The sequence below is a fragment of the Schistocerca gregaria genome, chromosome 1, assembly GCF_023897955.1.
Source record: "Schistocerca gregaria isolate iqSchGreg1 chromosome 1, iqSchGreg1.2, whole genome shotgun sequence".
Taxonomy (NCBI): Eukaryota; Metazoa; Arthropoda; class Insecta; order Orthoptera; family Acrididae; genus Schistocerca; species Schistocerca gregaria.
The window spans coordinates 1,118,096,697-1,118,113,409 of NC_064920.1; the positions used below are offsets into that span (position 1 = coordinate 1,118,096,697).

The window sequence follows — 16,713 nt, forward strand, 5'->3', positions numbered from 1 at the left end:
TTGGAGGCTGCAGGCATCTGCATAGGAACGGAAAGAACAGACGCTCTCTTGGCGGTACGCGCCGGAGCTATATAAAAAGAGCGGCAGAGGCAGTAGAAGCTCACTCCGCATTAGACCAACGCCTAGTCCACGCGAGCTTAACGTCCGATCGCGCCTCGCCTCGGGTGACGTCATAGCGGGCTGTGACATGCGCGTACTTAGCAATGTAAACGGACATTGAAAATCGCGAGGACTGTACACCGTCCTGGATCGTTTAGACTTCGGTAACAAACTGTTATTGTGCCGTCCGTGTGAAGTATAATTCCGCGTGGCAAGTGGTGACTAACTCCACTTTTAAGGCGAGCATTAATCTTTTTTTTTTAACATTATTGCGAACTATTAATAGAGCACCGTTAGTTAGAGTAATGAACTATTCGGGAGGAACTTGCTGTAGAAGTCGCCTCTGAACTATTAAACGATTGGCTGAATTAACAATATTTAATGTCTTTAGCATTTTCAGAAGTTTCGAGTAATTTGTGTGAGCCTTTAAGATAATAAAATCTTGTTTGGAACTTTAAATTTTATTGAAGCAGCCCTAATCCCGTGAAGAACTATGGATATTTTTCGTTTAGCTGGGCTGTACAGGAATGTGGCCGTGCAGACTGGGAACTAAGGTCAGTAAGTTTCCCTTCGCTTTCTGACTGGCCACCAAATTAGTTGCCAGGCTCGCGTGATTTAAGGTGGCAATCTTCAACTTTCATTCAGCATTAAACAACGACTTCTTCGCCGTCCTACATATGTTGCATCGGCAATAGTCTGTTACGTGAAATGAACATTCAAACAACTCATTCGGCAACTTCTTCGCCGCCCCACATATGGTGCTTATCGGCCGGGAAAACTGAATTAAAAGCAAATAAAAGTGCTCGATGTGTGAAAGCGATTGGTATAAATTAACGAACTCGGTAGGCAATAACAGGACACTGAATTGAACTAGTGTGGGAACAGTGTTACCAGTAAAGGCGGGTGTAGTGTATAAACAATAAGTGTCTACCGCTGTACGATGGTTAGTGACGATGGTGAGGAAGGCGACGATGCTGGATCGCGGCTGCCGACGGCGCTGAGACTAAAGGAAGACGGTGCGTCATCACGGAGCTGCGCTGATCTGCGAGACAGCTGCCGGCTGCGCCGAGCGGTCAACGGTGCCTTGCTGCCCCCCCCCCCCCCTGGAGCTATTGCAGTAGGCGATTCCTGTGGCGGTACTCGACGCTACAGCTGCTGCTGCTGCCTTCAATACGTCGCGACGCGTCGCATCACGATTGCTGGTACACCGCGACGACATCATTCGTCGAAATCAAGCATTTAAGTTAAGTCAAAGACTTTTAAAATATTTATTAACTGCTGCTAACAAACTAAAAGATATGGAAAGTAGTGTACATTTCAGAAGGGAACCGGTCTCTGACCAAGAATCCTCAGGATCAGGAATTGAGTTTAATGAGGATGGTTCCATTAATCCCTCAAATATTGAACTAGAACGTAATTTGTCACCAGTAAATTATGACTTTAATTTAAATCAGAGTGCAGGGATGCAATCAATAAGTGAAATAGAAGTCAAAAGGGAGCCAGTAGAGTTGCTAACTTTGTCAGGTAGTGAAACTGAGCTCCATATATCTCCAGCTCAGTCAAGTCAAGAGATACAAAGTATCAAGGTAGAAGCTCCGGATTGGATGCAAATACTGTTTGCCAAACTCGAATCAAACCAAAATAAAATTGAGGCTAAAATTGAAAATAGTAATAAAGAGTTGGAGAATAAAATTGAGGCTAAAATTGAGGATAGTAATAAAGAACTAAAAGAAGAACTGCAATCAAAATGGAATAGTTTGAATTATAAGATAGATGCTATTCATCATGACATTCAAGTAAAAGTAGGGCAACAGTTAACTAAAATGCATAGTACTTTCAAATGTGAAATAGATCAAATTCAAAAAAATTATCAAGAGGCAGATGAACTTTTGGAAGTGAGGTTGTCCGAAAGATTGAGCAACGAGTCCAAACTTTGCTCTGACAAGGTTAAAGAGGTACAAATTAAAGTAGATACTTGTCAGAAAAACATTGAGAAAGTGAAAGAAACCTGTACCGAAATTCGTGGTGCAGTGGAACAAAGATGTTCTGCCAGGATAGAAGCAGTAGAGTCACAAGTAGAGGAATTAAATACTAACATTGCTAACCTAGAAAATAGAGTAACCTCTGTTAATTCTAGTCATTCTACTGTACAGCATGTGACTTCAGTTGACGCCGCTTTTATAGGGTGTCGACAGTTTTTGCGCTTTGATCCTGATAAGTACATTCACCCTCTTGAATTTTGGAATGACTTTGAGGATGTTCTCCCCAACACTTGGTCAGAAAGAGAAAAAATTTCATTTATAAGAAGTCATCTGTCAGGTGATGCTTTGCGATGGTCAGCGGATGTAATGATCAAATGTAAAACTTTATCTGAATTTAAGTCTGCATTTCTCAACGAATACTGGTCACATAACAAACAAAATGATGTGTTAAGGGAATTCTGGAGTGGTAAGAAGTTTTTCCCAGGGCGTGAATCAGTAAAGGATTTCGCTAGGAAGTGGGTTTCAAGACTGTCACATTTGACAGAAAAGATGAAGCCAGATATGATCATTATGGGTTTAGAAGGTAAGCTGCCGTGGTACTGGCAGAAGAGGATCATTTCCGCCCCTAGAGATAATATAGACAAATTTATTGAATATCTGGAAAGAGTGGAAAGAGTAGCTGCTGCTGAGGAGCAGGTGCAGCAGAATAACAAATCTTCTAACAATTACGTACAAAATAATGGAAACGTGAACGTTAGAAATATGGAAGTTAGGCACACCAAAACAAACTATCGAAACCAAAGCCGTGGCAGAGGAAGAGGGGGTAGATACTCACCACGCTTTCGTAACAACTACTATGACGAAAGTGGAGAAGTAAATACTATGCCATTAAGACAAGAAGGGAGTCATGATGCTACTATATCTAGTGGTGTCACAGATGAACACAACAGGCCGCGTGTGGGAAACTAAATCCCGTCTATGAGGAAACTGGCGCTCACCAGGCGGTAACAGTAACACAGCCAGTAACGGAAACACAGACAATCAGCCAACATACACAGACAGACAACATGGATGACGAAATAAATACAGATAATACCAGTGATGTGTTAAGCCACTCTCACAAAATAGTGGATAGTATTTTGGATACACTAGAAAAATGGGTCAAGGAAGAACAGGAACTCAAGGTAGATAATGGGGAAGAAATAGATAATGGGTTTGAGTCTGATGGGAATAATGATGAAGTAAAAGCTTACATCTTTGATGAAAATGGCAATCTAAAAGCTGAAGTAGAAGTAGCAGAAGTAGAATCAGTACTGCAAAACTTTAGAGAGGAGGAAATGATGAATGAAGGGGGTAGAAATAGTAACGAGGTGAAAGAATCTAGTAGCTGTGTAAACGTGCCACAAATGGTTGAAGGTGACGACATTCTTATGAACAGCAATATTGCGCAGGGACGCAGTTGCTCAGAGGTAGAGGATAGTTTGGCTGATGTGCAGCAAACAAAAGTAGAAAAAGTCGTCAGATGCTTCGATTTAAAGTTAGTGGACAGATTAGAGAAAGCAGCTAAGATTATAGAGCATGATGAGCCCCAGGATGTAAATGTAAATGTAATTGCAACTGATCAGAATTACTTTAGCTGGAAGAACATAGAACGAGATTTATTAGACGAGGTGTGTGAGCAACCTGTTCAATGTAAAATAACTCACCCTGTTATCAAAGTAAACATATCAGGAGTCACTGTGCGTTGTCTGCTTGACAGTGGCAGTGAAGCAAGTGCTTTATCACAAACATTTTTTGACACCATACCCAATAAAGAGAAGTTAACAGTTATGAAAGTAAGTGGCTTAAAGATTATAGGTGCTACTGGAAAAGTCTCTAGACCAGTTCAACACGAAGCTTTGATACCCATTGGTATAAATGACGTAGTAATAGATCATCCTTGTTTGATTGTGCTAGGCTTAAGTGTTGATATGTTGATTGGTACTGATTTCTTATCAAAGTACCAGGGAAAGATCAATTTTGATCAGAACAACTTAATTTTAACTTTACCTGACTCTAAAGTGATAAGAGAGTCTTTTATAGGAAGTCATATAGGCGGTAGTAATGAAACTTGGGAACTGCCTATTAGAGTAATAAAGAATAAAGGATACTTGCAGGAAAATTTGGTTTTCAGTGAGATTAACAGTAATTAATTACTGTAGGGAGTCTGCCACTCTTTGGCGGATACACGGTTTGGCGTACCGTGCAGTCCCAGCTGGGTGAAACTTTATTTCCTTTTCAAGTTTCATTCCCTTCTTCTGGTCTATCATAACAGGTAAGAATCACATATGTCTTCATGTTGTATATATGCTATTAGGTTTTAAGTATTCTTAGTAAGGATCTACCTAGTGAGTGGCAAAACAAAAGTCTGAGTACCAATAAGAGGCAAACATGGCTAAAATAAATAAATTAAAATACTTCATGTAATTGTAAAGGGTTAGAAACTACAACTAAGAGAGACACTTTGCAGTATACGAAGTACGGTATGAATATGAATAATCCATGAGATTATGCAGAAGGTAGTATGTTGCTAGAAATAAGGTTGTCTGAAGGAAAACAGCGTAAGAAGGTAATGCTCATAGAGGCAAGCAATGGCGTTTTAGAATTAAATAAATGGAGATGTGTGGAAGTGGTGTGAGGATCGCACCAAATATATAGAAACAGGACGTCAATAGGCTGACAAAAGGAAAAGGGAGAAAGAAGTGGAGAAATGAAGTATTTTGAATCTGGAAGAAAAGGGAGAAAATGAATAAGGTGAAGAAGTGAAGTAAGTAAATTGAAGTAAATGATGTGGGATTAAAGAATAATTCCCTCACGTCTCGTGAAATGGTGAAAAACGCTAAATCTTGCTTGAGGCAAATAAATAGTTAAACAGACAACAGAAACACACAAATATTGGAAAATGCAGAAATTTGGAATCGGTATACTGAAAATAACTAATTTCTTTAGTAATTCATACAATAAAGCAAAGTGCTGGTCAGCAAATGACTTCTTTGATGAACTAATCCATACGATAATTAAGCCAGAGTACATTAAAACTAAAAGGTTACTCAATTTTCTAAGTTGAAGCAAGATCTTAATACATTAATTTGCTAAAAGAATTTTCACTATTTAGGAACCTAAAAGATTATTTATGAAAGAAGAAAGTAGGAGCTATTGTATCAGATACGACTTAGTGCTAAATGTCTTTCTTACAACTTCACAATTAGTAAAATAGTGCCAGAATATAAACTATAAAATGTACTTTGTCCTACCTTAGATATAAGTTGAAAACAGAAACTTAGACTGTATTGTCTGTTTCTCAGGGACATGCAGGCTGCATGAATGACTGACAACAAGCGGTAGGGAGATTGGAAGTAGAGACGCAAACCACAGTGAATACAATTTCCTCCCACAATTTTGTCAATCAGTGAAATTAAATGAGTGTTACAATAGGACACCCACCACAGTGCCGCGTATTATAGTAAAAGAAAAATGTGAGTGCGTTGCAGTGATAAAAGTCGTGTGTATTTTCTTTTTCAGGAAGAGACTGATTTTAAAGAAAAAAAAATAACTATTTTGTAACCATTGAAAAATTTATATTTCCATGTAAATGTATGTAAATAATTTGTGAATGTCTTCTGTACTAGGTTTTCTATGTGTATATGAGTATGGTTATTTTGTGTATGTAGTAATAAGGAATTTCCTAAGAAGAAGCAACTTAAGTTGAAAGAGGTATACTAAAGTGATCCATCGCTTGTTTGTTCTTTTAGAAATTTAATTTTGTTCAAAAATAGATTTTCACGAAAATTAAAAAGGGGGTGATGAAGCAAAGCAAGCGCTGTATCATGTATAAGATACAGAGGCGAGCGAGTGCACGGGACTTACCCTAGTTCACAGCTAGTAGCGTCACGTCATCGTAACGCGCCTGCATATAGTATTGCACCACATTTAACATAAAAGTAAAAATTAAGATTTGTGTGTAAAACTTTGTTAAAGTATAGTTCTATGTAATAATGTTTCAGGTAACAAATCTTAATGTTATAAAATTAGTAGTTTACGTAAAATTCACGTTTTGAAAGAAAAATAGGAGGCGCTAAATAATGACGCTAGGAAGCCAAAATTTGGTGAGAAGGTGCAGTAAGAAGTCATTAATGAGTGGTGCTGGTTTCCAAAACCATAAAACTAAAATTGACTCCAGAATCCGCGTTTTTCGGAAAAATCAGAGGCGCGAAATAATAGAGCTACAATATTGAAAATTGGTAGGATGCTTCAGTTCACCCTAATAATAATAATGGAAATACCACAATCAGTTACCTCTTCTAGTTTTTTAGTAATTTAGTAAAAACTACTTTTGTGAGTAAAATGTACATAAGCATTATAGATTAAGTACTTTAAATTTTAATGATAAAACAAATTCTTTAAGACCAATGATCAGATAGGACAATTAACAAAGCTACACCAAGTTTTAGTCTTGTAGCATAATTAACAGCTGATACAAGTCTTGATAAAGCTATGGTTCAGAGGTAACAATCTACCGTTAGTTCCATTGTAAAAATTCTAGAGAGTAAAGTTTTAATTTTAGCGGGCTGAGATTTTCTACGTGCTTCTGTACTGCTCAGATGTATGTATACAAAAATTGAGAAGTTTGTAAAGCTATTATTAAATGTGATATTTAAGATTATGTGCCTGAGATAGCGATCATTTGGAGGCTGCAGGCATCTGCATAGGAACGGAAAGAACAGATGCTCTCTTGGCGGTACGCGCCGGAGCTATATAAAAAGAGCGGCAGAGGCAGTAGAAGCTCACTCCGCATTAGACCAACGCCTAGTCCACGCGAGCTTAACGTCCGATCGCGCCTCGCCTCGGGTGACGCCATAGCGGGCTGTGACATGCGCGTACTTAACAATGTAAACGGACATTGAAAATCGCGAGGACTGTACACCGTCCTGGATCGTTTAGACTTCGGTAACAAACTGTTATTGTGCCGTCCGTGTGAAGTATAATTCCGCGTGGCAAGTGGTGACTAACTCCACTTTTAAGGCGAGCATTAATCTTTTTTTTTTAACATTATTGCGAACTATTAATAGAGCACCGTTAGTTAGAGTAATGAACTATTCGGGAGGAACTTGCTGTAGAAGTCGCCTCTGAACTATTAAACGATTGGCTGAATTAACAATATTTAATGTCTTTAGCATTTTCAGAAGTTTCGAGTAATTTGTGTGAGCCTTTAAGATAATAAAATCTTGTTTGGAACTTTAAATTTTATTGAAGCAGCCCTAATCCCGTGAAGAACTATGGATATTTTTCGTTTAGCTGGGCTGTACAGGAATGTGGCCGTGCAGACTGGGAACTAAGGTCAGTAAGTTTCCCTTCGCTTTCTGACTGGCCACCAAATTAGTTGCCAGGCTCGCGTGATTTAAGGTGGCAATCTTCAACTTTCATTCAGCATTAAACAACGACTTCTTCGCCGTCCTACATATGTTGCATCGGCAATAGTCTGTTACGTGAAATGAACATTCAAACAACTCATTCGGCAACTTCTTCGCCGCCCCACATATGGTGCTTATCGGCCGGGAAAACTGAATTAAAAGCAAACAAAAGTGCTCGATGTGTGAAAGCGATTGGTATAAATTAACGAACTCGGTAGGCAATAACAGGACACTGAATTGAACTAGTGTGGGAACAGTGTTACCAGTAAAGGCGGGTGTAGTGTATAAACAATAAGTGTCTACCGCTGTACGATGGTTAGTGACGATGGTGAGGAAGGCGACGATGCTGGATCGCGGCTGCCGACGGCGCTGAGACTAAAGGAAGACGGTGCGTCATCACGGAGCTGCGCTGATCTGCGAGACAGCTGCCGGCTGCGCCGAGCGGTCAACGGTGCCTTGCTGCCCCCCCCCCCCCCCTGGAGCTATTGCAGTAGGCGATTCCTGTGGCGGTACTCGACGCTACAGCTGCTGCTGCTGCCTTCAATACGTCGCGACGCGTCGCATCACGATTGCTGGTACACCGCGACGACATCATTCGTCGAAATCAAGCATTTAAGTTAAGTCAAAGACTTTTAAAATATTTATTAACTGCTGCTAACAAACTAAAAGATATGGAAAGTAGTGTACATTTCAGAAGGGAACCGGTCTCTGACCAAGAATCCTCAGGATCAGGAATTGAGTTTAATGAGGATGGTTCCATTAATCCCTCAAATATTGAACTAGAACGTAATTTGTCACCAGTAAATTATGACTTTAATTTAAATGAGAGTGCAGGGATGCAATCAATAAGTGAAATAGAAGTCAAAAGGGAGCCAGTAGAGTTGCTAACTTTGTCAGGTAGTGAAACTGAGCTCCATATATCTCCAGCTCAGTCAAGTCAAGAGATACAAAGTATCAAGGTAGAAGCTCCGGATTGGATGCAAATACTGTTTGCCAAACTCGAATCAAACCAAAATAAAATTGAGGCTAAAATTGAAAATAGTAATAAAGAGTTGGAGAATAAAATTGAGGCTAAAATTGAGGATAGTAATAAAGAACTAAAAGAAGAACTGCAATCAAAATGGAATAGTTTGAATTATAAGATAGATGCTATTCATCATGACATTCAAGTAAAAGTAGGGCAACAGTTAACTAAAATGCATAGTACTTTCAAATGTGAAATAGATCAAATTCAAAAAAATTATCAAGAGGCAGATGAACTTTTGGAAGTGAGGTTGTCCGAAAGATTGAGCAACGAGTCCAAACTTTGCTCTGACAAGGTTAAAGAGGTACAAATTAAAGTAGATACTTGTCAGAAAAACATTGAGAAAGTGAAAGAAACCTGTACCGAAATTCGTGGTGCAGTGGAACAAAGATGTTCTGCCAGGATAGAAGCAGTAGAGTCACAAGTAGAGGAATTAAATACTAACATTGCTAACCTAGAAAATAGAGTAACCTCTGTTAATTCTAGTCATTCTACTGTACAGCATGTGACTTCAGTTGACGCCGCTTTTATAGGGTGTCGACAGTTTTTGCGCTTTGATCCTGATAAGTACATTCACCCTCTTGAATTTTGGAATGACTTTGAGGATGTTCTCCCCAACACTTGGTCAGAAAGAGAAAAAATTTCATTTATAAGAAGTCATTTGTCAGGTGATGCTTTGCGATGGTCAGCGGATGTAATGATCAAATGTAAAACTTTATCTGAATTTAAGTCTGCATTTCTCAACGAATACTGGTCACATAACAAACAAAATGATGTGTTAAGGGAATTCTGGAGTGGTAAGAAGTTTTTCCCAGGGCGTGAATCAGTAAAGGATTTCGCTAGGAAGTGGGTTTCAAGACTGTCACATTTGACAGAAAAGATGAAGCCAGATATGATCATTATGGGTTTAGAAGGTAAGCTGCCGTGGTACTGGCAGAAGAGGATCATTTCCGCCCCTAGAGATAATATAGACAAATTTATTGAATATCTGGAAAGAGTGGAAAGAGTAGCTGCTGCTGAGGAGCAGGTGCAGCAGAATAACAAATCTTCTAACAATTACGTACAAAATAATGGAAACGTGAACGTTAGAAATATGGAAGTTAGGCACACCAAAACAAACTATCGAAACCAAAGCCGTGGCAGAGGAAGAGGGGGTAGATACTCACCACGCTTTCGTAACAACTACTATGACGAAAGTGGAGAAGTAAATACTATGCCATTAAGACAAGAAGGGAGTCATGATGCTACTATATCTAGTGGTGTCACAGATGAACACAACAGGCCGCGTGTGGGAAACTAAATCCCGTCTATGAGGAAACTGGCGCTCACCAGGCGGTAACAGTAACACAGCCAGTAACGGAAACACAGACAATCAGCCAACATACACAGACAGACAACATGGATGACGAAATAAATACAGATAATACCAGTGATGTGTTAAGCCACTCTCACAAAATAGTGGATAGTATTTTGGATACACTAGAAAAATGGGTCAAGGAAGAACAGGAACTCAAGGTAGATAATGGGGAAGAAATAGATAATGGGTTTGAGTCTGATGGGAATAATGATGAAGTAAAAGCTTACATCTTTGATGAAAATGGCAATCTAAAAGCTGAAGTAGAAGTAGCAGAAGTAGAATCAGTACTGCAAAACTTTAGAGAGGAGGAAATGATGAATGAAGGGGGTAGAAATAGTAACGAGGTGAAAGAATCTAGTAGCTGTGTAAACGTGCCACAAATGGTTGAAGGTGACGACATTCTTATGAACAGCAATATTGCGCAGGGACGCAGTTGCTCAGAGGTAGAGGATAGTTTGGCTGATGTGCAGCAAACAAAAGTAGAAAAAGTCGTCAGATGCTTCGATTTAAAGTTAGTGGACAGATTAGAGAAAGCAGCTAAGATTATAGAGCATGATGAGCCCCAGGATGTAAATGTAAATGTAATTGCAACTGATCAGAATTACTTTAGCTGGAAGAACATAGAACGAGATTTATTAGACGAGGTGTGTGAGCAACCTGTTCAATGTAAAATAACTCACCCTGTTATCAAAGTAAACATATCAGGAGTCACTGTGCGTTGTCTGCTTGACAGTGGCAGTGAAGCAAGTGCTTTATCACAAACATTTTTTGACACCATACCCAATAAAGAGAAGTTAACAGTTATGAAAGTAAGTGGCTTAAAGATTATAGGTGCTACTGGAAAAGTCTCTAGACCAGTTCAACACGAAGCTTTGATACCCATTGGTATAAATGACGTAGTAATAGATCATCCTTGTTTGATTGTGCTAGGCTTAAGTGTTGATATGTTGATTGGTACTGATTTCTTATCAAAGTACCAGGGAAAGATCAATTTTGATCAGAACAACTTAATTTTAACTTTACCTGACTCTAAAGTGATAAGAGAGTCTTTTATAGGAAGTCATATAGGCGGTAGTAATGAAACTTGGGAACTGCCTATTAGAGTAATAAAGAATAAAGGATACTTGCAGGAAAATTTGGTTTTCAGTGAGATTAACAGTAATTAATTACTGTAGGGAGTCTGCCACTCTTTGGCGGATACACGGTTTGGCGTACCGTGCAGTCCCAGCTGGGTGAAACTTTATTTCCTTTTCAAGTTTCATTCCCTTCTTCTGGTCTATCATAACAGGTAAGAATCACATATGTCTTCATGTTGTATATATGCTATTAGGTTTTAAGTATTCTTAGTAAGGATCTACCTAGTGAGTGGCAAAACAAAAGTCTGAGTACCAATAAGAGGCAAACATGGCTAAAATAAATAAATTAAAATACTTCATGTAATTGTAAAGGGTTAGAAACTACAACTAAGAGAGACACTTTGCAGTATACGAAGTACGGTATGAATATGAATAATCCATGAGATTATGCAGAAGGTAGTATGTTGCTAGAAATAAGGTTGTCTGAAGGAAAACAGCGTAAGAAGGTAATGCTCATAGAGGCAAGCAATGGCGTTTTAGAATTAAATAAATGGAGATGTGTGGAAGTGGTGTGAGGATCGCACCAAATATATAGAAACAGGACGTCAATAGGCTGACAAAAGGAAAAGGGAGAAAGAAGTGGAGAAATGAAGTATTTTGAATCTGGAAGAAAAGGGAGAAAATGAATAAGGTGAAGAAGTGAAGTAAGTAAATTGAAGTAAATGATGTGGGATTAAAGAATAATTCCCTCACGTCTCGTGAAATGGTGAAAAACGCTAAATCTTGCTTGAGGCAAATAAATAGTTAAACAGACAACAGAAACACACAAATATTGGAAAATGCAGAAATTTGGAATCGGTATACTGAAAATAACTAATTTCTTTAGTAATTCATACAATAAAGCAAAGTGCTGGTCAGCAAATGACTTCTTTGATGAACTAATCCATACGATAATTAAGCCAGAGTACATTAAAACTAAAAGGTTACTCAATTTTCTAAGTTGAAGCAAGATCTTAATACATTAATTTGCTAAAAGAATTTTCACTATTTAGGAACCTAAAAGATTATTTATGAAAGAAGAAAGTAGGAGCTATTGTATCAGATACGACTTAGTGCTAAATGTCTTTCTTACAACTTCACAATTAGTAAAATAGTGCCAGAATATAAACTATAAAATGTACTTTGTCCTACCTTAGATATAAGTTGAAAACAGAAACTTAGACTGTATTGTCTGTTTCTCAGGGACATGCAGGCTGCATGAATGACTGACAACAAGCGGTAGGGAGATTGGAAGTAGAGACGCAAACCACAGTGAATACAATTTCCTCCCACAATTTTGTCAATCAGTGAAATTAAATGAGTGTTACAATAGGACACCCACCACAGTGCCGCGTATTATAGTAAAAGAAAAATGTGAGTGCGTTGCAGTGATAAAAGTCGTGTGTATTTTCTTTTTCAGGAAGAGACTGATTTTAAAGAAAAAAAAATAACTATTTTGTAACCATTGAAAAATTTATATTTCCATGTAAATGTATGTAAATAATTTGTGAATGTCTTCTGTACTAGGTTTTCTATGTGTATATGAGTATGGTTATTTTGTGTATGTAGTAATAAGGAATTTCCTAAGAAGAAGCAACTTAAGTTGAAAGAGGTATACTAAAGTGATCCATCGCTTGTTTGTTCTTTTAGAAATTTAATTTTGTTCAAAAATAGATTTTCACGAAAATTAAAAAGGGGGTGATGAAGCAAAGCAAGCGCTGTATCATGTATAAGATACAGAGGCGAGCGAGTGCACGGGACTTACCCTAGTTCACTGCTAGTAGCGTCACGTCATCGTAACGCGCCTGCATATAGTATTGCACCACATTTAACATAAAAGTAAAAATTAAGATTTGTGTGTAAAACTTTGTTAAAGTATAGTTCTATGTAATAATGTTTCAGGTAACAAATCTTAATGTTATAAAATTAGTAGTTTACGTAAAATTCACGTTTTGAAAGAAAAATAGGAGGCGCTAAATAATGACGCTAGGAAGCCAAAATTTGGTGAGAAGGTGCAGTAAGAAGTCATTAATGAGTGGTGCTGGTTTCCAAAACCATAAAACTAAAATTGACTCCAGAATCCGCGTTTTTCGGAAAAATCAGAGGCGCGAAATAATAGAGCTACAATATTGAAAATTGGTAGGATGCTTCAGTTCACCCTAATAATAATAATGGAAATACCACAATCAGTTACCTCTTCTAGTTTTTTAGTAATTTAGTAAAAACTACTTTTGTGAGTAAAATGTACATAAGCATTATAGATTAAGTACTTTAAATTTTAATGATAAAACAAATTCTTTAAGACCAATGATCAGATAGGACAATTAACAAAGCTACACCAAGTTTTAGTCTTGTAGCATAATTAACAGCTGATACAAGTCTTGATAAAGCTATGGTTCAGAGGTAACAATCTACCGTTAGTTCCATTGTAAAAATTCTAGAGAGTAAAGTTTTAATTTTAGCGGGCTGAGATTTTCTACGTGCTTCTGTACTGCTCAGATGTATGTATACAAAAATTGAGAAGTTTGTAAAGCTATTATTAAATGTGATATTTAAGATTATGTGCCTGAGATAGCGATCATTTGGAGGCTGCAGGCATCTGCATAGGAACGGAAAGAACAGATGCTCTCTTGGCGGTACGCGCCGGAGCTATATAAAAAGAGCGGCAGAGGCAGTAGAAGCTCACTCCGCATTAGACCAACGCCTAGTCCACGCGAGCTTAACGTCCGATCGCGCCTCGCCTCGGGTGACGCCATAGCGGGCTGTGACATGCGCGTACTTAACAATGTAAACGGACATTGAAAATCGCGAGGACTGTACACCGTCCTGGATCGTTTAGACTTCGGTAACAAACTGTTATTGTGCCGTCCGTGTGAAGTATAATTCCGCGTGGCAAGTGGTGACTAACTCCACTTTTAAGGCGAGCATTAATCTTTTTTTTTTTTTAACATTATTGCGAACTATTAATAGAGCACCGTTAGTTAGAGTAATGAACTATTCGGGAGGAACTTGCTGTAGAAGTCGCCTCCGAACTATTAAACGATTGGCTGAATTAACAATATTTAATGTCTTTAGCATTTTCAGAAGTTTCGAGTAATTTGTGTGAGCCTTTAAGATAATAAAATCTTGTTTGGAACTTTAAATTTTATTGAAGCAGCCCTAATCCCGTGAAGAACTATGGATATTTTTCGTTTAGCTGGGCTGTACAGGAATGTGGCCGTGCAGACTGGGAACTAAGGTCAGTAAGTTTCCCTTCGCTTTCTGACTGGCCACCAAATTAGTTGCCAGGCTCGCGTGATTTAAGGTGGCAATGTTCAACTTTCATTCAACATTAAACAACGACTTCTTCGCCGTCCTACATATGTTGCATCGGCAATAGTCTGTTACGTGAAATGAACATTCAAACAACTCATTCGACGACTTCTTCGCCGCCCCACATGTTGAACTAAGTAACAGCCCTCCTTCAAGTCATTCAGTAATCTCCAACAGTAGTAAATTTGTTACTGTTTGAAGACTTTTATGTAGTAGTGAAAGTGTGAGATTTCGTTGCGGATTTTAGTGTTTTGTTGCACAGCTATGAACATTTAGTCCACATTTGATACTGTCTGCGAATGTTCTGCTTAATTGTTCTGTGCAGTCTTCAGTTAGTATTGTGTCGATTTACCAGTCAACATCAGGTCAGCATTCAAATATAAATTTATCTGTGTTTATTGGAGAAAGTATGTGGTCATTGTTTACCCCATTGTTTATAGTCTACATCATAAGCATAAAGATATATTTCTTAGTCTTTACACTTTAAAGATCATTGCCCATTACTAAATTATTTAATTATTTCGCTAACGTAAATGCTCAAAAATACGCTTCAAAAGTAGTCCATATGTCTACATGTTCCTAAACCAACAATGCATGATCGAACCCCTCCTGACCAAGAGAGCCAACAAAAAGTAAAAAAAAAAGTATATAAAAAAATAAATTCTTGCTCTTATCCTCTACTGGCTTGGTACCAACTAACTGATATCATCTGCAGATGAAGCACATTTGTTGTTGCCAAAGCCGCGGTCAACTTTCAGCTTTCTCACTAAGCAAGCTGAGCAACATTAACATACCCATTTCTCTATTTTTAACATTGGTGTGTCATGTATTATTAAGAAATGTTGTAATGACAAAAATAAACTTTATTTCAAGCAGCAAATTACAACCAATCCTACAGTTTAACAAAATAGACGACAGAATATGCGAAATAAATTTCTAATACAGTATAAATGTTAAGTGACCTACAACAGCTACATTCTTTAGAAATAGTTGTTTGGTAATACAGAGATGACCAAGCACTCTTTAAATTTTCCATTCAAACAACAGTAACTAGATAAAACTTACATTTTGTATGATGTATTTACATTTCAGGAAGTGTCTGAGAACATCGGAGACAGCGTTATTTTAAGACGCTGCGGAAATTCTTAATACATGACATAGTAAACTGACAACAGCAGCTGAAAGTATCATAAGGAAATTGTTACCACATTTGTAAGGGCATTAAGTAACATAATATGATCAATGTTGTTATCGATTTGTGACTTCTCCTGAAGAGACCTTGCGGAATACAAGGCGTCCAATTAGGTGTCTGGTGTTCTCTGTGGTGCAGCTCGCTTATGAAAGTTCTTTCAGATGGTGCTCGTAGCGCTCGAAATAGGTGCCGTCGGGGTCGTACTTGGCCTTCAGCTTCTCAAACGAGTCCTTCTTGTTGTCTTTTATGAACTTGACAACCTTATCCACTCTCGCTTTCTGCTTCTCATTGCATTTCGAACACTCAGTCTGCAAGGCGTCCGGAATGACTCCCTTTAGTTCCTTACCCTCTGGGGTACATCGTTCGTCACCTTCGTCCAGCAGGCAGTCCATGTAATTGTTGAAGAGCCGATCATTGTTGAGGATCTCGTCCAGGTCCACATTGTCATACTTGGTGGAGTACTTAACTTCGTCGGCGGAAGTCAGTGGTACCGCAGTGGCGACCACCAGAATGAGCAGAGGAGTGAAGGCCTTCCACATCTCTGCCGGTAGCTGTCAGGGAGCGTGGGTAGGAAGAGCACAAGAGGACTTCAGAAGTCAACTGCCGGCCTGAGGGGCTCTGCTCCCTTATAAAGGTAGCCGGAGGCGGGTGTAGAAACCTCAGTTTCCGGACATGAATAACCGGCTGGCCGTGTTAGCAGGGCCACTCCCGTAATCTCCGTGCATCACATTGCAAAGGAAGACCTTGAGGTGTAGCAGCGTGGCGTTCCCACTAATGACAAGATGTCGTAATCTTCTATCTCTCTGAACTTTCCTGTCTGTGGAGCACAACTGGCCTTCCTCCCACAAATACTGTTTTCAATGTTACGTATTCAACGTTTATAACATATATCTAAAGCTAATAAATAGGCATGTCAGTGAGATCGTTTTCAAAAGACCCGAAAATTCAATTCTTGTGCCGTGATGTCTGATTACTGCATTAAGTGGTGTCCGTATAGCATTAGAAACCAACGACAGTGTTTATAAATAGTTTTGCGGAATCGGTCATTTACATTTTCCAGTACCTATCCTGCCACTGTCATATGCAACTAAATGAGGTAACTGGGAAATTTAAAGCTGAAAACTCTACTCTATTTTCTCTGATTTCATTAACCTACGAACTGCAACGTAATAGCTAGACGAA

At 38.6% G+C, this 16,713-nt stretch overlaps 1 protein-coding gene across 1 annotated transcript; it reads right to left on the reverse strand.

The window, feature by feature from the left end:
- Positions 1–15,192: 15,192 nt before the first annotated feature.
- LOC126283645 (ejaculatory bulb-specific protein 3-like) lies at positions 15,193–16,149 on the reverse strand. The gene has a single exon (XM_049982289.1). It carries the CDS (start codon positions 16,068–16,070, stop codon positions 15,675–15,677), a length of 396 nt encoding a protein of 131 aa, XP_049838246.1. The 5' UTR covers positions 16,071–16,149; the 3' UTR covers positions 15,193–15,674.
- Between the last annotated feature and the right edge of the window lie 564 nt (positions 16,150–16,713).